This window comes from Equus quagga, chromosome 16, assembly GCF_021613505.1.
Source record: "Equus quagga isolate Etosha38 chromosome 16, UCLA_HA_Equagga_1.0, whole genome shotgun sequence".
Lineage (NCBI taxonomy): Eukaryota > Metazoa > Chordata > Mammalia > Perissodactyla > Equidae > Equus > Equus quagga.
The window spans coordinates 61,695,952-61,720,764 of NC_060282.1; the positions used below are offsets into that span (position 1 = coordinate 61,695,952).

The 24,813-nt window shown below is 39.6% G+C and overlaps 1 protein-coding gene across 1 annotated transcript in view; it reads left to right on the forward strand.

Moving 5' to 3' along the window:
- Positions 1-24,813, forward strand: part of NKAIN3 (sodium/potassium transporting ATPase interacting 3) — a 597,560-nt gene that overhangs the window by 549,445 nt on the left and 23,302 nt on the right. The window contains exon 5 of the mRNA XM_046642312.1: positions 13,155-13,215. Within this exon, the coding sequence (XP_046498268.1) occupies positions 13,155-13,215 (61 nt within the window). The remainder of the gene's footprint in view (positions 1-13,154; positions 13,216-24,813) is intronic.

The window sequence follows — 24,813 nt, forward strand, 5'->3', positions numbered from 1 at the left end:
AATTAAGAAGCCTGTGAAAACCTCATTTAATCTCAGAGAAGCAGATTTCCATATTGCAAAATGTCTCCCCTCAAATTCCACAGACACATACAAGCAGAGGAAAGCCTGTCTTTCTCTTGAGTTCTCCAGAGATCTGTAAACTGTATATCTGTCCACATACAAATCCATCTGCAATAAGAGGCTGAACAGTCTATTGAGGTTACATGACTGTCACTGGAAGGCAGGACAGTGTGCACAAGAGATGGGGCTCAAGACATTGCCATTTGTAAATGTCCCCTCAATAGCTCCAGTAGGTTCAGTAGGTTCAGCCAGCTCTTCAGTGAGAAGCAGACAGGCAGTGGATAGATATGCGAATCTGTATGCCCACCGGGCGGTGCCTGATTGCCTAAATTTTGGGCTCAGAGCGCAGCCACCCTGACATCCTTTGCATTCCAATGGGTACTCTTGGGATCTCAGTTCTCAACACATGAAGTTTGGAGATGGACATCCCACTGTTGGGTTTTGTGGTCCAGTGGCAAGCTGGATTTGATGGTGAACTGGCAGAAAGGTCTCTCCTGAGATACTGAGGGTGCCCCAAATGGAAGGAGCACAGAAAGAGTCAGTTGGCTGTAGTAACCCAGAGAGCAGATTCCAAATGAGTCATAAGGACAAGAGGTTTAAGTTGCTAGAAAGTGAAGGCAATAGCTCAAGACAGGAACAGGGCTCAGAAGACAAAAAGCAAGCCTGAGGCCGGTTTGAGTGGACTCAGGCAGAGGGCTCCTGCCCGCATCCATCTTTTACTCCAGTTTCCTGAACCTGACTCCATTTAAAGGGCAGGTATGGAGGAGGCAGAGCTCGATGTAACCTGGATTGTTTATATGTCCCCATAGCCACAAAGATATATATGGGGACCCAAGACCTTACTCAGCACGTTCAGACACTATCACGAAAACGACTCTTTGTCCCCAAACTTAGTCTATGTTAATCTCACATATTTATGAATTCTGTTTTAGTTTACATTTAGGATTGTAAAATAGGTAAAAACTAGATGAGAGTTTCCTTAATAGAAACATTTTTCAGGGCCGGCCCCATGGCCAAGTGGTTAAGTTTGTGCTCTCCGCTTTGGCGGCCCAGGGTTTATCTGGTTCAGATCCTGGGCGCAGACAAGGCACCACTCATCAAGCCATGCTGAGGCGGCATCCCACATGCCACAACTAGAAGGACCCATAACTAAAAATACACAACTATGTACCGGGGGGCTTTGGGGAGAAAAAGGAAAAATAAAATCTTAAAAAAAGAAACATTTTTCTTCAAATTACTTCGTAACACTCAGGTATTAAATCCTACCAAACTGTTCATATGATACCATTGAAGAATTATTGAATTTGGCAATGGACATTTAGAAACATCTTGGTGAAATGATCTACTTAAATAAGTACCTTTATTTGTTTACTTATTTATTTGAATAATGCTCTTATTCCTCAATGACTCGCCACCAGAAATGCACTGAGAACAACGCTCTTTGCAAGTCCGAGTAACATTTGTGTCCTCTATGATATTGCTGAACTGGCTTGTGCAGAGTGTCTGCATCACAAAAGCATGTCATTAAAAGGCTTATCGTCCTTGGTAGAAGCCAGCAAACCATTTGTTTTCTATTTTGACTGTCTACACAAGTGCTTCCCATACACGTAAGGGCAATAAATCCCCAAAGCCTGAATAAATGTGAGGCTGTTGCTGTTGTGCATTTTTATGGTCATCGTGGAGAAAACAACTTATTTCCATATTCATGGAATCATTTGGAGCCCAGGGTGCCAGTGGGACTCTTAGGAGAGTGAACCAAATGTCTTCAAATAATTTCAGGCTTCACTTGGCAGAGGACACTTCCATAAACAGACATAATTCTAATTCTGGATTCCTGAAGGAAAAGTATGAGCAGCTTGATCAAAAACAAATAGGCTAAGAATTACTAGGATTCACACTCTTCCCAGAGTGATCCAAACAAATAAGAAGCCAGTCCCTCCTGAGACTCCTTCCCCGAGGAGCCTAAGATCCTAGACTTCTGTTCTGCGGCACGCAAGAGAAAACAGATGGGCATGGGTGACAGTTGTATAAAAAGGTCCTCCTGGGAGCTATAGAGAAAAAAATGTGTCCACAAAGTGCTGTGAGATGAGACTGTCCACCTGCTGCCTGTTTCTCAGTCTTGGAGTTTTTTGGTAATTCCCTAAAAAGGCAGGATACGCCTGCTGTCCAATCCAAAACTGGGGGTGAGCCATCCCGCAAAGCTGAACTCCCACTCATTCTAGAAGAGGGAATCAGAAGATTCCCGAATTAGTAACCATCTGCTATACATCTGGACATTCTGTTGTCTGTCATCCTACCATGACAAGAGGGCATGCTGAATTCAAACTACTATTCCTTACGAAAACCACTGAATCACTTCAATAAAGTGGCTGAAAAATTCTTATTCCATCACCTTATTTTTCCTCTCCCCAATGAAGGAAGCAGTGTCTATTCAAGAATACTTGTAGGTATTTTTAGTGTACTTCAAAAGTTTGGTTTCATGGAAAATCAACCAATAGTTAACTCATAAGTGAAAATAACCTATATCCCTTTCTTTCTACATGTTTATGTTCATCCATCTAAGATGGTATAGTCATTGGCTTGTTCTTTGGTTTATTGCATCACCCAGATGGTATCAAAGCAAAGGAGCAAAAATCTATGGAACTTTTCAAATCTAGTCAGTAGCTACTGCTGCACATGAGCAGAGCTTGCTTTTACTTTGGCTGAGTGACACGGTGACCCATGTGAGAATTTTAAAGTAGCTAAGATGCTGGAATTCTGAAATCCATCCACTTTATTTCAGCCATACTGGTTTCTCTCCCCCACTTTGCCTTGAAATACAATGCTTCTCATCATTTATTCGTTCAAAATCATTTGACGAGTACCTTCTTTGTACCAGGCAAAGTGCTAAGTGTCAAAAATGCAAAGTTGAGTTGAGAAAAAGTTCTCACCTTGAAAGCCTGGTAGTGGACATAGACATGCAAATAAATAGGTGTAATCATGTGAAATGTTTCTTAATCAAGGAATATGAGGCTGTGCCAAAGTAGGGGAAGGAACAGATCCTCTTCCTGAGGGAACCAGGGCGGGACTCTCAGAGGATGTGGCCTTCTATCAGCTCTCTCAGAGGGTTTCTGCCTTCAAGGACCTACTGGGAGGATAACAAAAGAACTCAGAGCTATAATACAAAGCAGTACTGGAAAGTGCCATTAGAGATGTGAGAACAAAGTGCTGAGACAGTTCAGACTAGAGGTGTATACACTGGAGAGATCAAAGAAAGTGACATTAACAACAGGGCTTAAAGGAGGAGAGGGCTCGTGCAAGCAGAGATGTGAGAACAGGTTAGGGGTCCTGGGCAAGTAAAGAATGGGGTGCGCTCAGACAGTTGGAGCACAGGCTCACGGTAGAGAATAGTGGAGGATAAGCCAGGTGGAGAAAGGATGATAGATAAAAAGTGCATGCGTGCTTGGACAGACAAAATAAGCTTTGTTCACCATTACACCAAATTGTGAATCATGATTTAAGGAAGATTTCAATTCCCAGTGGAGTACAAACACGTTGTAGTAATGCCTGCCTAAAAAAAACCACTAAAACAAAAAACCTCATTGATCTCACATCTTTCTTCAGCTACTATCCCTTTTTCTGTTCTCCTTTCCAGCAAAACTCCTTGAAACAGCTGTTGACATCCTATTTTCTCTCGAACCCACTCTGATCAGATTTTTGCCTCACCCTCCACCAAAGCAACTCCCATCAAGGTCACCCATGTTCTCCACATGGTTCATTGTCATTGACCATCAGAGGCTTTGACATAGGTGATTGCCCTCACTTTCTTATGTCACTATACCTCTCTCATCAGGCCTTTACAATCCCTTTTGCTGGTTTCTTGACTTCTCTCCATAATGTTCCAGACTTCATTCTTGGATTCCTTCTCTGACTTCAGTCACTTCCTTAGTGATCTAATCCAGTCATAGCTTCAAATACCATCTCTAAGTATAGTGACAACCTCCAAATTTATCATTGCTCCTTACCTGAGCAATTTCTCAGAATTGTGTTTTCAGCAAACAACCTTTAGGAAAGAGGTAACTTCGCCCCCATCCCACTTCCAACAAAGAGTAGGCTTGCTTCCCCTTGCTATAAAAGTAGCGCCATGCTCCTCCTATAACACAACCCACCATGTGTGCGGGGTCCATCATTGCCCAAGGGGCATGGGGACTGCAGCAAAGAGATATGAAGTTCATGCTGGCTGCTGTGCTATGAGTAATAAAGTCCTTTGTCTCTGACCCAGGATCCATGAAACAGTAGCAGGTTAGCCTGTCAGCTTATAAGTCAAGTGAAAAATCCCAGATCCTGCACAGTTTTTGCCATAAGGGAGCTATGCTTTCTTTTATAAGTAACTTAACACCTTAACCCAAATAAATTACATACAGAAGTTTTCTACTCACAAATGTTCAACTTAATCACTTTCATAGGGATAAGGCTCTCTGCAGCTAGCAGTGTGTCAGCCACTGCCTGCCTCCCACGGGCAGTTTTGGCCAAGACTTTTATAGAGTCATTTATGACTTGAGGAAAAATCAACTAACAAAGACCATTTTAGAACCTGCTGTTAAATAAAAAACTTCTGTCGCTCCTTAGGGATTCTCTTAAGCTTTAAGGCTTAAATGTTGGGAAAATTAGGAAAGCAGTTGGGGAGATATTTTTGTTCAAGAATCCTTTTGGCTTCCCTCAAATTCACCAATCCTCTCACCCTAAGGCTAGTCTTATACAAGCTCTCGTCTCTAAGTTCCTTCGATGAGCTTTTCTCAACCATCTATTTCACCTAAAAGTGATCCCTGAAGACATTCATGCTTCCAGAGATGGCTCATGTCTTTGATTCATTCTTAGTAAGATCCACAGCTAGCAGGACACACAGCCACTGGCTGACATCCTAGTGTCTGCCTGTGTGAAACTTAATTCCGTCAATCCTTATATAGGATCTGGAGGCCAAAACATATCAATCTTGTATACACATCCTATTTGCAAAATCTAATCAATCCCTCACACAAAAAATGGTTAGAATCTAGTCTGCTGTCTTTGCCCTCATTTAATATATCAAAAGAGAACTTATGCAGTCACAATTTATAATACAGAGGAGAAACTCATTTAAATGTTATAATTATAGAGATGGTTGGCTTTCATGGAAGAGAAAAAAGGTGTCTTTACAATGAATGACTCTTTCAAAACTTTATTAAACACAGAAGTAAGGCTAATTATCCTAATGGTATTTACCTTGTGTGTCATTGCTATTGGCAAGAATGCATTTTATTCCATTTCTTGGAGATAAGCAGAAAGCCACAGGGGCTATTTCAACTTATATTCTGGGAAACCAAGAACTACTCAACAGTCAGCCATCTACAAATTGGTGATTAACAAGATGTCTAGACAGGTTCTCATGAGAATAACATTATTAGTTAAACAGCAGTTTGGTTAGTCACGATAGCAAAAGTAATTTTTGAAATAAATATTTTATTAGTGTGCCCATCAATAAAGCAAAAGTAAAAGGATGTATTTTAATTAATTCACTTGTTGTAATATAGAGCTCATAGCTGGCAAATTCTGTTTGAGGGCCTGGAGAATGATGTAATATTTCTAGTACGGCATGTCTTTATCTTACTGTTTTTGGCTAATGACACTGTATATTTCAATTACCTAGTCAAAATTCCTGTCTTGTTATCTGTCAAGGTATTATTAAGGTCCATTAGTGAACAACTGGATCTGACAAATTTTCTGTTGTGAAACATTGCTCTGTTCTTTTAAAACTGGGTGTTATCACATTTCATTATTAAAAAAACAAATTATATAATCGCTAAATAGAGAAGGATAGTGTGCTATCACTATAATTAAGAACCTAATCCTACCTTCTGTCAGTCAAAAGATACATTTGGAAAAGGATAAATAAATAGATCGACCAGTTCTCTTCAGTATGTAGACGTAGACTCTTTTCAGAAAACACAGATAACCCAATATTTTTAGCATAATAGATGGCCCTAAAACTACAGGGAAAAAACACAAGACAAAAAAGACTTAAGTAAAAACATAATTCTGAAAAAATTACTCAAATGAGCTTGCTCTCTTTTGCCTTTATAAAGGAACATCTATGATAGTTTCCAGGTTAGTGAGCACTTCAAGACTAGGGGAGAGTGCTGTGCTTGGAGAAGGCATGGAAACTCTGCGCCCCTTCCCCATACCTTGCCCCATGGATCTCTTCCTTCTGGCTGTTCCTGAGTTATATTCGTTTATAGTAAACCAGTAATTTAGCAGAAAGTGACAAGATATATAAGGACCTGAAGAGCTTTCTTAGTGTTGTCAAAGTGAGGTGAAGAAAGTGGTCCTTGCAGGAAATCTACAGCAATGAGTGGGACAGTCATGAGGGGGTGAAGGCAATGGTAGGGAATAATGATCTCCTTTGGGAAGACTATGATAAGAAACTAGCCGGCCAGGCTTTGAAGACCATGGAAAATTATGTAGCCCAGTTCGGCAAGATTAAGGAAAGAATCAGCAAGTGAGGTAGAGAACTCGTGGACTATGACAGTGTCCAACACCACCTGGAAGAAGTGCAGAATGCCAAGAAGAAAGATGAAGCCAATACCGCAAAGGTGGAGGAAGAGTTCAACAAAGCTGAGATTGTTTGAAGATCTGAACCAGGAACTACTAGAAGCACTGCCTATTGTTTATAATGGTCTTATTGACTGTATGCGACCATCTTCCAAAACATTTCCAGCTTGAAGGATGACTTCTACAGGGAGATGAGCAATCTCTATAAGGTGATGAGAAAATTGGAGAAGCAACATTCCAACAATATCTTTGTGGTGAGGGGACTACCAAGTAGCAGCAGATGCTCTTTAGTCATCTCTCTCCCAGTTTGAACATCTATGGCATCCAGCCCTCCTACTTCACTTGCCAGAGTGAGAGGGAGTCCATCTGAGTAAGTGAAGAAGAGCTGGAAACTGATCCAGCCCAGGGAAAAGACAACTCTGAGATCAAAGGAGAGCCCTTAAAAGATAAGGAAACAGAGGAGGAAGCTGAAGCAAGCTCCTCTGAGGAGGAAGAGCATTAAAAATTTTCCTGAAGGGGGCCAGCCCCATGGCCGAGTGGTTAAGTTCGCACACTCTGCTTCAGTGGCCCGGGGTTTCGCCAGTTCGAATTCTGGGCGTGGACATGGCACCGCTCATCAAGCCACACTGAGGCAGCATCTCACATGCCCCAACTAGAAGGACCCACAACTAAAATATACAGCTATGTACCGGGGGGCTTTGAGGAGAAAAAGGAAAAATAAAATCTTTAAAAAAAAAAATTTCCTGCAGGGGCTGGCCCTGTAGGCTAGTGGTTAAGTTTAGCATGCTCAGTTTCGATGGCCCAGGTTTTGTCCCTGGGCGCAGACCTACACCACTTGCCCAAGTTCAGTTTCTGAGCGTGAACCTACACCACTGGGCTGTGGTCCTGCTGTGGCAGGCGACCCACATACAAACTAGAGGAAGATTGGCAGGGATGTTAACTCAGGGCAAATCTTCCTCAGCAAGAAAAAAAAGTTTCCTGCAAAAAGTAATATTTTCTTTTATATTAGAAAGATTGCTTAGATGATGTTTATATTTGTATCTTTAAATGTATAAGTATATAACAAAGCAATTAATTGTTCAGCCATTAGCAGTTAATATTTTCCTGGCCTCTTATAACAACTGGAAGGCAAACCAAAGGTGGGTGGGGTAGACTTAGTTTTTGATCAAAATTTCTCTATCAAGATGGGATTTTTTTCAACCTCACCAAATTAACTCTACATATTAATATGTGAGAACAATGTTTCAGCATTGAGTTCACAGAGTTTGCTCTCACTGGGCCCTCTCATCAATCCTCTGCCTTTCTTCCAGTAAATGCCAGTGAACCGACCAGTAAATGCTGATGGACCCAGCGTGCCAAATTGAATGAGCTAATGTTAGAAGACAGCCAACTATGTTCACTATCAAAGAGGCTAATAGTATACTTTAGACACCATTGTCATCTCCAAGGTATCAATCAACACAAAATAATAATTTATCTTTTACTTTAAATCAGCATAAAGTTGTTATATTTTTTCTAAAGAAGCGTAGTCTATTAGGAAAGTAGAAAAATAATATTCATTGTAGTATTGATCCATTATGATGGCCTTAGCTTTATACTAGAAAAGTCTTATAACACTCAATCAAAACATTTTTATTTATCTTTGCTTATCTCCCACCTACATAGATGAAAAAATGATTTTCCAGATTTAAGTTACCTGAGCTTGCTGTGGAGGGAAAATTATTGGAGTACAAAAATTATCAAGCAACTATGGGATAACTGTTCAGTAATCAACTTCCAGGATAAAATACACAATATAGCATCTAAATTTATCTCTGTAAGCAAAGTAACAAAATAAGTTCAGAAATTTTTCAGTTATTACATGATTCATCCATTCTGCTGCTACCCATCTCCCTGCAGTGTGGCTGGAAGAGACCCAGAATATCAATCATCTTGGTCACACTGGATAGGAGGAGACTTTAGATCTGTTTGGCTGTCACTTGGTCTAGCTCTTTAAGGTTCAAAAGAAATCTGATCTATGTTTATGTCACTAGAACTCATGTCACCTGAACTCACTGAACTGGGTCATCTTTTAAGTAAGTTCTCCAAAGTAGGGCATATCCATCCAAAGAGGTACATATAATAACCTGAAGTAGAACACGTGTATTGAAAGGAGTGAACCAGATAATCCATGGGAGCCTGGGGAGAAAATATTACTTCTATTTCTATTTATTTTACCTAAAAACCTAAGAAAAATTGGCCTTTAACAATATCTAACATGTGGTTTAACACTGGTAGCCTCCCTAGGACTACATGTTAGGAAGTCGCATGTGTTGCTGAGGTACTAGCATCTCTCATGAGGCAGCAGGGGCTCCTCGGTGTGATGGAATTAAGGGTGGTGTGCATGTTGAATGTATTGAGAAGAATTACAATCTTTATGTGCTGGGGTAAGTAGGTTTACAGGTTCCATTGCCTCTTTTAAAGAAAACTAATGCTCACAAAATGGTTGTGTGGTTTAGAACATTTCCTGCAAGAATCCATGGATTGAAGATAAAACATTACGGATACATGCATGGAAAAAACTTTTAAATGGCAGAGCTGACACATATCCTCCTCCTGGTGTGAGCTGTCATTTACAATACAAAATAAAAGCAATGATGATCTGATCAAATTTAAAAGAAAATACCCTCAAAATTTAAATTGTCGAGGAAACTATTCAAAATAAGTGCTTTTTAAAACAATTATGTTCTGCTTGTAGATGCATATTTATAGCAAAGGTATAAAAATATAGACTAGATGTACAAACACCAAATTGATGATATTAGTTTTCTCCCCAGTGTTGACAAATGACATTTACTGAGAGGAATGGATTTATATGCAACTTGACTTTTCAAAGTTTCCTTTAAAGTCATTTTTTAAAAAATCGGTATGTTATGATTGTACTTTATACATTAAAATTTAAATAATATTGTTTCCTTCTCTACTGTGCCCTAAATTGTGCAGAGAGCCTACTGAGAACTTAGAATACAAGTTCACAGATGTGGTAGGGAGAATAATGGTCCCCTGAAGAGGTCCATGCCTAATCTCCAAAGGGGAATGAATTAAGGTTGCAGATGGAACTAAGGTTTCTAATCTGGTGACCTTAAATTGAGGAAGTTACCCTGGATTATCCAGATGGGTCTAATGTAATCACAATGGTCCTTAAAAGTGGAACAAGGTGGCAGAAGTAGGAGAACCAGAGTCAGGGCAGCGTGCGGACTGCTGGCCTTGGAGATGGAAAAATGGGGTCACAAGCCAAGGAACGCATGCATCTTCTAGATGCTGAAAAAGGCAAGGAAACAGATTTTCCCGAAGGAGTGCAGCCTTGCTGACACCTTGATTTTAGCCCAAGGAGACCCATTTCAGACTTCTGACCTCCAGAGCTATAAAATCGTAAATTTGCATTGTTTTAATCCACTTCTTGGTAATTTGTTACAGCAACAATAGAAAATTAATACAAGAAAGTTGTCAATTTACATACACACACACAGACCCCTAAGGGAGAGCCCTTTGGAGTGAAACTTGAAAGTAATTTGTTGGCAGATGCTTTCCAATATATAGTTCACCAAGAAAATGAATTATGAAGCCACCACAGTTATAAAGCCACCACTGTTTTTTTTTAAAGATTTTATTTTTCCTTTTTCTCCCCAAAGTCTCCCATATATAGTTGTATATTCTTAGTTGTGGATCCTTCTAGATGTGGCATGTGGGATGCTGCCTCAGCATGGCTCAATGAGTGGTGCCATGTCTGCACCTAGGATCAGAACCAGCGAATACTGGGCCGTGGAAGCAGAGCGCACGAACCAAATCACTCAGCCACAGGGCCCGCCCCTAAAGCCACCACTGTTAATTGCTAACACAAAGAAAAGAATTGCAGCAAATATTATATGTACTCCATAAGACCTCATACAAAATAATGAAAACAACATCAAATTAACAAATGGGCAAAGGATTTCTGCAGATAATTCAGAAAAGAAAAAATATAAATGGGTGATAAAATATGAAAATGTTTCAGATGAAATAAAACTATTGTAAATTAAATAAATGAAGAGATGTCATTTTGTCTATTATACTAGTGTATACTGTTTAAATGAAAAATCCTATGCTACTAAGGTATGATAAAGCAAGCATTGTCATTCACTGCTGTAGTAAGCTAAAAGGCGATACAAAACTGTTGAAAAGCAATTTACAAAAGTGTGAAAAAGGCATAAAAATACTTATGGCACTTCTGGGAATCAGATAATCCAAAATACAAGAAAAACACGATTATTCATCATAATAGAATTTATAATATGAAAACTTTGAAGACAACTGTCAATAATAGGAGATTGCTGAAATACATTTCAGTCTAACATGCAAATTTTGTAGTTATTAATAATGAAGCTTAAGAAAAGTATTGACTTGGATCATAAGAGTATAACTATGGTATATGGCAACTATGAGAAAAAGGACTGGAAAAAAATCCATTAGGAGGTTCTTAGTTTTGGAATCATAGCCATTTCTTTCTTCTGCATGCAACTGGTTTATTGAATGAGCTGGAGTTAGTGAACACCATCAAAAGACAGCTTGACTCTTTCTCCACTGCCCCTTCAGGTACACTCTATGGCCTCAGCCTATCTCACCCTTTGGATCACATTTCAGGCAGAACTTTTAGCTCTTTTGGCCCCTCATTGATATTAAATAGCCCAGGCCAGGCCAGTGCAAACCCTCATCCACTTAAAAACTTTCTTCCTTGAGTTGGGCCTGATTTCATCTTGCAGATCTGCAGTGAAGAAGGGACTCATAGCTACTTTCTCCTCTTCCCACTCCATTTCTCTCTGCTCTCACTAGCTGCTCTTTGGGGTCATTCCAGTGGTGAAGTGGAAGGAGGAATCATGGAAGAAGAAACAAGGAACAAGGTCTTATGTGGCTAGTTCAGTTGTAATCTAGCGGGAGGCACTCTGTGGTTGTAACAGATCCCAAATGGGGATCCTTCCTTTTGTGGGGTGCTTTTGTGGGTTCTTCAGAAACCCACCCCATCCCTGTCTCTCTGGATGATCAGCCTCTCTGGCTAGCCACTTAACACTCCTGCTAGCCTTCTCTATCCAAAGTACCAGCATCATTCTTCTAAGACCACCTGCCCCTGGCAGCAAGTCCTCTTGGGTGGGGTCCTACTCCAGAAGGGCACAGCCAGCTCCGTTCAGAAGGCCTCACGTCCTAGGCTAAGGGCACACACACACATCCTTGTCCTTCCATGCCCACCTAACCATCTCTTCACACTCTGCCACCAAAAGCCCTTTTAGCCTCAGCCCCTTGCCTTTTGACTTTTCCAAGTGTGAGGCAGGTGCCAAGCTGCTGTGTTCCCCAAATTACAAGAAACATGTTAAGCTCCTCAAGTGGTCCTCTGAAGTACCCCCTCACTTGGTTTGAGATGAGGAGAGGCACCCCATGGGAAAAAGAAGCCTTTAGCACCCTGGTGCTCTAAGACCTTCTCACTCCCTGACCTCTCCCTCTCTCAGGGACTTCTTAGCCTTAGTCTACACAGTCTTGAGGTAGATTACGAGTTCAGAGTTTAGGCTCCCAATCGACATGGGCAGTCACAAACACCAGGTATATTGTTATCCGTGTTGGGAACTTCAGCTTTTGATGCTGGGACTATCAGAAGTTTCCTTTCCAATTGTTATTTTATAAGGGGGACAGACTTTAATAATGGAGAGACAGGCGAGAAGACAGACTATATAACAGCTTTTGAGGTATCTATTTTTCATCAAAGTGCTTATCAGAGTAATTTTAGCCTAGACTAGATTCATTGACAATTTTGTCTTCCAGGAATTGCGGTGTCTCTGGCTCCATAGAATAGAAATCATCTTCTCAGTATAATAAGCGCAGAAAACAATATGAAAAGCTAGAAAGCCTAGACTCCAACACCAGTATTTTTTTAACTTTAATATCCAAAGTATAAATAATCTCTTCTATTTTATTTTATGACTAATGACCTGGAAGTTTATGCATTTTCTTATGATATAATTAACAAAGCAATTTAGTATTTAAATAGAATTTACATTCTCAGAGCATTTTAAATAATTAAGAAGGTGATTGGTATTTAACTTATAATTAACGTATTTTGATTCCTTTTGTGGATATTAAACATTAAAAGAGTTGTAGTAATAATGAGTGCTGCTAAAAATTGCTCTATAAATAGTTAAAACTTAAAAAATATATGTTCTCAATAATCTGTGGTAACTTTAAAATATAAGAACTGTAAATCTCAAATCAAAATCTAAGTGAAACATCTAGAAATTGATTTTTCCCCACTCCTGTATATTTTTTTAGAAAGCTATTAAAGCTAAGTAGAAATGAAAAGCCTCATTAAAATCAGAGCTATTATTTAAAAGCAAGGTTTTTTCTATTACAAATTCATAGACATTACTACCATATATTCTTTATCTTTATCTATTGGATTATATAGGCTCTTTAATTATGGTCATTTAACATTGAGTCTTAAAGTACGTTTTTTTTCTTCTTTGCAGTTGGTTGGTTTTGTGTATGCCTGTTATGTGATCAGTATTTTCATGGAAGAAGAGGACACTTGTAAGTACTGTTATAGCTGCTTGAGGGTTTATTTTGCATGAGATATAGCTTCCAAAACTCATCATTACAGGGCTGTAAAATCTTTCATATTTGGAATTTAAAATGATTGAACTCAGCATAGTAAAGTTACATTCAAACATTTACAAACTAAACTGCACACAAATAAAATGGCACTAAATATTGAAACTCTCCATCCAAGTTGCATGGGAGGATGCCCAAAGACACAGAAGCCCACCGATTGCTGGCATATCATGTCTTAACAACTATTCATCAGAGACCTCCATATTATGCTGGGTAGAAGATTAGGGGTTGTTTTATCCATCCAATTGTAAGGATGCTGCCTACAGAATATTGAAGTCTAACTAATAGCAATAACGTCAGTACAACAATACATTATAGCAAGATTTATATGTATATAAACTATATAAAATGCTCTAAGAAAGCTAAAAATGACGTCTTTCAAGGTGAGATGCAAATAAAAAAAGCAAAAACAGGGGCCTGCCTAGTGGCGCAGCAGTCACGTTCATGCATCCCACTTAGGTGGTCCAGGATTCGCGGGTTCGTATCCTGAGCGTGGATGTATGTACCACTTACCAAGCCATGCTGTGGCAGGCGTCCCACATATAAAGTAGAGGAAGATGGGCACAGATGTTAGCTCAGGGCCAACCTTCCTCAGCAAAAAGAGGAGAATTGGTGGTGGATGTTAGCTCAGGGCTAATCTTCCTCAATAAAAAAACCCTAAAACAAGAGATGCTGAAAATGAATTAGTGGATTCTAAAAAGCTAAGTAGTCATGTTTTAGCAGAACACTCAAAAGAAAGACACATGTGACCTGAAGTTACGTGGGAGGAGATTTAACAACATAAGTCAACAACTGGCATTTATTGAGTGCTTGCTAATGTCTAAGGCACTTCTTGGCACAACTCTGTTATGGGCTCATGAAATACCAAAGAAAATTGTAAATTATTAAAAGATTAAATTATTATAGATAAACAAATCACACCCAACCATCCTGGAGATTTGTTTATGTCATTGCATCTACCGTCTGAGTTGAAAATTTGACTCTTTAACAAAATACGGGTGAGTGTCTAGCTGGCCATTATAACTTCTTTCTAGAACGCAACTCCAGAAGGATCTGATGAATTCTTCCCACCAAATGATGCAGTTCATGATATATGAACTGGAATCCAGTTGACAATGAGCTCTCATCTCAATTTATTTGACCACACGGAAGAAATATTAGACCCTGAGATTCAACTCATCAGGCAGTGAAAACACGCAAACATACTGCATCATATCTTTTATGCTTGCCTGCAGGTATTTTTCTTTTAATGCTAGGTGAGCCTGAAAGTTTCTGACATTTCAAAAGTGCAGTTATAATGGCAACACTTCCCACTATGAGGTTACTTTCACAACGTATATTTTCAGGAATTTCATTAGTAGTTCCCCGATCTAACAAAATTGATGTACAGAAAATCAGCAGTGTGCTTCCCACTCACGGCTAAGACAGGCTGCACAGCCAAAAACAACTGGCTAAGCACAAACAATTTTAACTGGAACTGGGACCTAAAGGAAATTATTAGAAATGGGGCTGATTAAACACTTCAAAAAATTAGTACTTTGAATGACAAATCTCAGCTGAATCCCTTATGGTATTTTCCAGTAGGTACCAAAGCATCCTCTTTCTTTTTCTTCTCACTGAACTGGTTGGAGGCTCCATCCTACCTTATTGTGTGAGAAAAGGCAGATTAATCAATAGTCTTCTTTTGTCTAATAGAATATAGAAAAGCTTTTCTTTGAGGCTTGTGATTTTAAGCAAAACTGGGAAATAGAAAACGACACGCAAAATCAAATGCTCATCTAAATCGGGTAAACGTTTTTTGACCTTCCAGCTGCCTTCTTTTAAAGAAATAACATCAGTGTATATGGACTGTATTGCTACTGGCAGATATTGTGGTTCCATGGACCCTGGTGTCTTTAATTAACTTAAGTTTCTCTATAAAATCTCTGAATCAGCTATTTTAATGTGCATCAAATTGGGATTGAAGCAGCTGCTAACAGTCTATTCTATTAATGGTAATTCTAGTGTTTGTTTCTAAGGCCATACATTAAATTACCAAGAGACATCTGGATATAGCAGTTGTGTTACCACCAATTCAAATAATACTTAAAGTCAGAAAGAGTCTTGAGTCCTCAGAAAAAAAAAAGAATATGCCCTAGACCAACCTGACATGATAATCTGCTGGAAGAGAGATGACAGTGGAAAGCAATCACAAACCTTTTAGTCTGATAGTTCTCCAATGAGTGTAATTTTACATTTTTTATTGAAAGAAGAAGGAATCAAAAGTGCATTTGTAATTAAATTGTCCCAGAGTCTTCAGAAGGCAGATGGGAGCAAAAGGAAATGTCTGAAAGTGATTGCAATGATCTCGTGGGCTAGCACAATTTGTGCCAACACTTAGCTTTTAGGTGCAATAATGAACTGCCCTTTGGACATGACATTACCAACCCACAGTCAAGAAGATGTGTCCTTTGAATTGTTTTTCCAAAATTTAAACACAAAATAAGACAACAGTACTGGTAGCTTTCCAATTTGTCTAAGTATACTTCTGGAAAGCTTATTCTGAAAGGTAACTGCAAATATTTTCTGTAATGTCACAGTATTTTGGCAGACAATATATCATTTATCATTTCGATTCCTATTCCAACTAATGAAAATCTCTACATTATTCAAAATGCAAAGCTAAGCCTTATTCTTGGACTGAAAGCTGTCAGCCAGCCTTAAAAATTAATAACAGCTACCCGCTTCTCTCCTCTGCACTGCTTAAGTGGTTCTACGGGACGAAAATTTCAGCTGATGGACGTTTCTGAAGGGTAATAAATGCTTGAGGAAACATTTATTTCCAGCCACCCGGCTTCTTAGTTACCTTTCAGACTCTTTTGCTAACTATTTCTTATAAAGACCGTGATTGCAGGTCAAAGACAATGAAATAAAAAGCTCACAAAAGGAAGAGTACCGCTAGGTGAGGTCAATACTTTCCATCATTCACTCTAATGAAAAAGCCTATTTATATCTCTTGGTTCCATTTCTTACTTCTTTTTATAATATCTATCAATCTTTATGAACACTTTTGTGAGACCAGGATATTTGGAAGCTGTAATCATAAAAACCTGTCAACATCTTGTTTGTGAATCCTCTACTGCTGAAAATGAACTTGTGGGCTTGTTACTATCTTGTCAGACTTACTAAAAAGAGTGTTTTTAACTCAGGGAAGTAGGGAGGCGAGGCAAAAGATGCTGAAAAATGGTACTACCTTAGATAAATATTGCCAGACTTTTTCAGAGGATCTGTTGCTGGTTCTACTCCTTCTGCTATGAGTTTGCAAATTGTACCTGGGACATCCCTTTGGGCCCACAGAGGCTAGTCTGGGTTGTACATGTTGAATGGTGGGAGAAATCTATACACATTGGAAGCCCTAACAGTTAGTTTTTGAAAAGGAAATGAACCCTTCAGATGTGGGTTCAATATTTTACATTGAAAAACTCATAATAGTTCTTTATGCAACAATGTGACCCTTGCCATATACTTTTGGGGAACTTTTCAGTGGAAGGAAGCATGACTACTGGAAAAACATACCGTATCTCCACTGTAGTCGTGGCTCCTGCAGGCTCATGTTCATGTATTTGCCTGTCTGCCTATGAGTTCCTTTTAGGAAGAAAAGGTGATATTACCACACTAATGATGTGAATTGGAAATAAAAATAACCTTATCTCCTCCTAAGAATTTACTAGAGAAGTTAATGGAAGAGAAACATTAGTTTGAATGTTAGTTTCCAAGTTTTCCTTCCTCCCTTTGTAATCTATGAAGAAGCCTTAAAGAAGTAGAGTGACCCAAAGGTCAGGAACTAGGGGAAGGGGTGAAAGACACAGAGGCCTGGATGATCCTCAGAATAGAAAGCCTGCCTGTTGTCTTGTGAGCCTTGCAATATATGGATATTTGAGGATACGAATATATCCAATATACGGATATTAGAGGGAAAAGGGACAGGAGACTTTTGTGAGAGTCAAAGATGGAGAAATGTGTGAGACTCAGGTAAGGATGATCCTGTAGTCACAGTCAACATTTCGAGGAATCACAGTTTTTGTCCAATAAGTCATTAAGAATCTACTGGTTCTCAGAGGGTATAAATTTCTTTTGGTAAGTATCTGGTGAGTCGCATGGAACTATCCTCACCACACCTCAGATTTAGAGCCTAAACCATTTCCTCTAATTTGCTGAGATGACTCTGCCAAATAGCTACAAAATTACTAGCTAATCTTTCTACTAGAATAGAAGGACTGTGAGGGGAAGAGCTTCGTCACCTGATGCAACCCTAGAGCTTAGAAAAATGCCTTGCATATAGCATCTAATGAAGAAATGTTTGTTCAGTTTATATTCTTAAATAAATTCTCTTGGCCCAGCAATTCATTTTTCAAAATCTATTTCAAAACCCTAAGGTTCTCAAATTTGATGAAATGATACTCTTTTATGTTTAGAATTTATTTCGATGCCTGAGGCATTTACAAATATTTATCTTTGGTAAACGGAGGTCCTGTATGTCTTTAACATAATTGGATGGATTTTTTGTAATTTTGAAGGTTGAGATATAAGGAGGTGGATTAAACCTCCACTATCCCACATCAGAGTAAGAGCTTGAGTTTGTCCACTCCTGGACATCCTGGAGGGAACAAGGACTTGGAAAGTAAATGCACTTGCAGGGTGACTTCAACTGCAAAATATGACCAAAAGGATAGACCAACATTTAATGAGTCGGGACCAGCAGTGTGGGGATCTCGGCCAGCCCACACATGGGAAGATTAGGCAGCACAGACTAGGATTCCAGCTATAGTGCTATGGTTCAGAAATAAGATTACAGCTCTTGGGTAGGTTATCAAGACAGTCTCTCTAAAAAAGAATATCATAAATACCCAATTATTCAAACAAGTGAGCCAAGTGGGGACTCTCCATGGGGGCAAGAGAGAGAAGCTCTTTTACTAGAATTGGTCTCAAAGTCAGTGCTAAACTCTCAGCAAAGTGGAGCCCAGGCTATTGCCTATCCCACCAAACCAGGACTCCAGTAATTCAGCCTGCCTAGGGGCTATCCACAGCCATATTTTCTGCTCTCCTCACATCCTCATCTCTAGCCACATCTGTTTTCCCAAATCCACCAAGCTCTTTCACACCTCCTCACACCTCCTCACATCACACTCTTTCAGAGAGGACTCCTCCCTGTGATGATTCGCTAACTGTACGTTCTTCAGATCTCACTTAATTATCTTTTCCCAAATCCTACCACTTTCTCTCGTCCTTCCCAGGCTAAATAAGGGCACCTGTGGTATATCCTTACATGCTTTCATTGCACAATGTACTTTTTCCTTGGAAACATTTAACACAACTGTAATTTTTAAAAGTCATAATATCCCCAGCACCCAGCCCATTTCCTGACATAACAGATACTCTATACAAAGATAATGAGTGATTATTGAATGGATAAATTTACAAATGGACTCAAAAGGATGTTTAGGATTTCCATTGGCAGAGATGGGAGACAATTTCTTCCTTTTCTCTTCTCTATCTCCGTTTATACAAATGATCACCTCTCACACAAGCTAGAAACTTGGGCATATTCCTTGACTCTTCCTTCATCTCCCACATCCAATAACCAAATGTTCTTTAACGTTCTTCCCAAGGATAACCTCTCCCCCATGCCCCAGTACCCTGAGTATGTCTCTGAACATGTGCTCAATTTATTTTTTAATTAACTGCATTCCCCACTTGTAGAGGAGAGGAATCATATCTTACCCACTCCAGGATCCCAGGACGTGGTCCAGTACGTGGAACATCATAGGAAATCAGTGAATATTTGTTGTACAAAATACGTAGTAGGGAAATTGCCCCCTTGTCTTTACGTTATTTCTCATATCTCTTTCCTCACATCTTATGAAAATTTAAGTTTCCTACACTATAGAAAAAAATCTGATTAATTCACAATAAGATATAAATGTTTGTGCACTTATATCCCATGGAAATTTTCATTGGCTACTAATTGTGGCCTGTTTTGACAAAAAGTTGACACCAGCAAGCAGAGAACACCTACACTCCAGAGGGGATTTTAATTTTCTCTGTTTCAGTTTGAACGGGATGTTAGTAATTACTTAAATGAAGGCAATCCTAGTTCTGCCAATGTCTAGCTCTATGCCCATTAACAAATTGTGTCTCCTTTTAGGAGATCCCGAAGGTACCCTGAGCTCTAACATTGCAGCTCTATAGATGATGCCCCCTGTCTCTGTGGGGTTATCTCAAGGTACAATCAAGTGCATCATATTTTATTCTTCATTCATTTATGAATGGTAAATATCAACAGCTGTTTCAAAACATCTTGATTTCTCTGATCCAGATCAATAGTTGATGAAGTGTGACACATCAGCCTCACGCCTAAAGAAAGTCCTCTACACAAATGCCCACCTGCTGGTGGAAGGTGTAACCACCACTCCCTACATCCCTGCTCCAGACAGGTTGGAGCTCCCAGGTTCTCACCACCGTTACCAATAGCCCAAAGCTGTGTAGCATGTCCTTAAGTCGAAAAGGAAGAATAAAGGATCTGCCATCCAGATGGTCCAGAATGGAAGATGAGGGATTTGGGAACCAGATGTGATTATGAGGGAGCAGAGTAACATAACAAAATTCACACCTTCATGGCATCCTACATGCACAGTGAGAAAAAAACGGGCTGTAAGGATTTTATGTGGATCTTGTGCAATGGTTTTATTCTGGGTTGTTAGTGGGAAAATTTAGGATTCCCCCCAGGGGGAAGAGCGGCTGACAGCATTCTCATTTAAATGAGAGCGTTTCCATTTTAAATCTAAATTCAATATCTTATCCCACCCCCTCCCCCCACCCTCTCAATCCTCCCACTGCAATAGTTCTGCCAGCCCCACTGCAGGTACATTTATCCCTCTTTTCTCTACATCTGTTCCTAAGCTGCCCACTGACGCTGGAGAGAAGCACATGCCTGCATTCACTGGCCCTGATGCAACTTCACAATGTTGCATGTGAGCTGTCCACCTCTCCCACCAGTCCTCTCACTCATTCCTAGTCAATGCCTTCTCCAGTTCCCTTAAAACTGCATTCTTAGAGCTCCCTACCCTCGTTTTAGAGACTTTGGAGTCCCTACCCCCATTTTAAGAATGAGGAAATGAAGCCCAGAGGGGTGATGTGATTCCTGGCACCCTTCTCTACCAGTAAGACTGATGCAAAGACAATGAAGGCCAGTAGGCATGGGTTCCCACAAGTCCCCAGGGCCTCTCTCCTATTGGAAGTGTCTATATTTATCTATGATTATTTTCTTCCTGAGGTGAAAAAAGAGGCCTCGATTCTGTCCTGTGGCTTTTGTGGCTATGTGCATCCCTTCCACACATTCAGGCACTTTGCTCCGGTAATGATTCTCTCTCTCTCTGTCTCATAGGATGTCTGTCTTTCTCTCGTTCTCCCCGCTCCCTCACCAGGTTCTTCCCCTCACTGGATCTTTTTCCTCAGCATATGAATAAAGTCACATAATTTTGAAAAAGAAGAAAACAGAGATTACCCTGACTCCCCACCTGGTATACATTTAGCTTTCCTGTCTCTCGTGCTTCTTCCCTCCACATCCAGACTTTTCTACAAAGTAGTGTTCACTTTCTCACCTCCTATTCACTCCTGGTTGCTGCCGTCAGGCTTTCTGTCCAATGTCATCACTGAGACGCTCTGCTCTCTCGAAGGCCAGCAATGACCTCCTAATTCACTTAGATCTTATCAAGCTTCATCACAATTGATGGCTTCGTCACCGTTGACTGTTCCTTCCTTGAAAAAGTTCTCTTGGCTTTCCAAGCAATCCTATCTCTTGAGTTTTGCAAGGCAATCCCATCTCGTGAGCAGCACTTCTTTTACCAATTGAAAATTATTCTAATATCCTTATGCCAATTAAGCAGATTTCTGATGCAAGCATAGGGAACAAATTTTGAAGTGCTTACCCTGACTACTTGGGGAGTGATGATTTATCGTTAAGTCCTTAAAATGTTAACTGGTCATCCCTAAGGAATAGCTTATACTCCCTCGGTTACACTGAAGCATTTTAAGTAAAATAAGGCAATAAAACAGAAGCACTTTAAAGTAAAACCAAACAATAAAACAGATGCTTATCCGAAATAAGCCAGTCAGAGAAAGACGAACTCTATATGACTCCACTCATAGGTGGAAGTTAGTATATTGATAAGGAGATCTGATCGGTGGTTACCAGGGAAAAGGGGGGGTGGGGGGAGGGCACAAAAAAAAAGAAAAAAAAAAAACTTGTTGAGGGTAGATCTCATGTTAAGCGTTCTTACCAATTAAAAAAGAAGGACACGATGAAACTTTTGGGGGCGATGGATATGTTTACCACCTTGATTGTGGTGATGGTTCCATGAGTGTACTCATATGTCCAAACTCACTGAATTCTATGCACTTAAATATGTGCAGCTTTTCGTACATCAATTGTACCTCAATAAAGTAAATTTAAAAAAAAAAACAAAAAAAAAACAGATGCTTATCCCTTTTAGATAGCAAAGTGACACATAATATTTTCAAGAGCTATATACATAGACCAAATATTTGATGGAAAACCGATTTTATAATTTCTCTGAAGAAATATCATACAAGTAACCAATAATAAAAGGTATATATGGAACACACATCGTCATGTGCTTTATAGTAAGTACTTTATTGACTAAGAGAAAAATAATTCAGTGTTCTTTCTGGGAGCAAGATTGAAACTAGAATCTAAGTGAGATATTTGGGAGTATTCATATAATTTGGATGCCAACATGAAAATACAGTAGGGGAGAAGTAAAAGCATTTGTCTCTCCTTCTAAGTTGTATGAGGTACAAAGTAAACTAATTCTAAATTTTACCTAACTAACCTTTCAGTATTGTCCACATTTTTTCCTCCCAGAAGGAAACAGGCGCTCTCTCCCTCTCTCTCTCTCTCTTTCTTTCTCTCTTTTGTTCGCTCTTGCTCTTAGTCTGTCTCTTTGCTTGTAAGAAGAACAGAAAGTCCAAATTACAGTTAGCGGTGCATCGCAAGAACAGCTTTCTTTTCTCCATATAGTTCCATCAACTGCAAAGCGTGTAACATTTCCTAGCCCTGTTTATTAGATGCCACCTTCACAAATGTTGTAATGTACAAGTCTGTGTCAGAGACTGGCCAGCTATTCACTAAGCCCATTTGTTTGTTCTTCTCCCGGGCACACAATGGGACTGCATTTCCCAGCCTCCCTGCAGTTAGGAGTCCTATGAAATTGAATTCTAGATCACAGAACATGAGGAGAAGGGATATGCCCACTTCCGGGCCTGGCACCTAAATAACGTCCACATGTGGCTCTCCATGGTCTTCCCCTTTCCACCTGTTGGATACAGACAAACATTGAAGCTTTGGACACTGCATGGTTAAAATGGTGGAGCCACAGTGTTGAAGGGAGCTGGGTCCCTGTGTGATTGCTTGGAGGAGAGTCGACCACATGACTTGAGAACAGGATGATAAGTGCCTTTGAGGCACACAGCACTAAGAAGCATCCAAGAGGGTATGGTCAGGGAAGGGTTCCCAGAGGTGGAGACCCTACAGGAGAAAGAGGCAGGAGTTCTACCACTGCAGGGGGAGGAGAGCATTTTAGGCATTCCACAAATATACAAGTGCCACCTGTGTGCTTGGAAAGGTCACTTGGAGGAGGTGACACTGGAGTGAGACCTAAAGGATAGAAAGGAGCCTGTGAGGTGAATGTCCAGAGGAAAGCAAATTCCTGGCAGGAGGAACAGCAAGTGCATAGGAAGTCACTTCCCGGAGGAAGCTTCCAGCCGAAGCAAAGGCTTTGACTTCAGGAGCCACTTCATGCTGGATGCTCCGGAGGGTCAGAAGGCAATCTGGACTTTCCTGGCCTGCTGACTCTCAAAATAGTAAATTAAAAGGTAGACTGTATCAGGGACTTAATTTTAACCCCTGCATTGAGGAGAAAGACTACGTGAAAATGATGAGAAGCATGCCATTTTTTCACATGTTGAGAGAAAAGACGGTGCACAGCTGGGACTTTAGTTTTGTTTTCTTTTCCTCTTTGTTTCTATATTTGCCTCATTTTCTATTTATTCACCTACATGTTTGCTTGGAAGAGTAAATTAAATTTGTTTCTTTTTTATTGAAGGAAAACCAAAACTCTTAGTTACTAGTGCTAAAGGTGAAGCCAAGATGTCATACTGACTGTGTTTTCCTCCTGAGACAACAAAGATGCAAGAAAACAGGTGAAGGCCCAAGTCACTGCATTTTCTGATGACCGTTAGGGAAGTTTTTCTGCTCAGAAAATTCTACTTATATCTATTCAGGGTTTAAAAATCACTATGTGGGGCCATCCCCATGGCCAAGTGGTTAAGTTCACGCGCTCTGCTTTGGCTGCCCAGGGTTTCGCCAGTTCGGATCCTGGGCGTGGACATGGCACCACTTGTCAAGCCGTGCTGAGGTGGCGTCTCACATGGCACAACCAGAAGGACCTACACTAGAGTATACAACTATGTACTGGGGGGCTTTGGGGAGAAGAAGAAGAAGGAAAAAAATAGAAGAAGATCGGTAACAGACGGTAGCTCAGGTGCCAATCTTAATTTAAAAAAAAAGAAAAATCACTATGCAATTTATTAAAGTGGCAACATTTTTAAAACCTGTTTTTTCTTAAGCTCTAAATGCTACATGGAAGTTTTCATATTCCATTTATAAATCTAGTAAATTTTAATGATCTCTTTTTTGGGATTTTTTTGTTTCTTTTTATTTGTGGCAAAATACACATAATGTAAAATTAAACACTTAAACATTTTTAAGTGTACAATTAAGTGGCATTTAGTACATTCACAATGTTGTGCAACCATCACCACTGTCCATTTCCAGAACTTTTTCATCATCCCGAAGAGAATTCTGTACCCATAAACAATAGCTCCTCTCTCTCTCTCCCCCTCAGCCCCTGGTAACCTCTATTCTACTTTCTGTCTCTATGTATTTGCCTATTCTAGTTACCTCATATAAATGGAATCATACAGTATTTGTTCTTCTGCGTCTGACTTATTTCACTTATCATATTTTCAAGGTTTATCCACATTGTGGCACGTATCAGAATTACATTTCTCTCTAAGGCTGAGTAATATTCCATTGAACTTTCAATTACTATTTGATCCACTTAAATTCAATAGTCTAAATTCCTTTAAATAATCTGTTCCATTTACAATTTAAACTAAAGTCCTTTGAACATTTAACCTGCGTTCATAAATTCATTACGATTATCATTCTTCTAAAGTCCTTCAAACATTTGTCCTAATCAACAAAACACTCATTGATTTTTAAACTATTCTAGCAAATCCAATAAATCTAACAAAATAAGCTTATACATATATTAAATCTTAAATTTTCCTAAGTATTACACTAATTTAATAAAATTTTCCCATGTCTGTCAACCTCAAATCACAAGTATAAAATTAATTATCCAATTTGAATTTTGAATTGGTTTTACAGCGTGA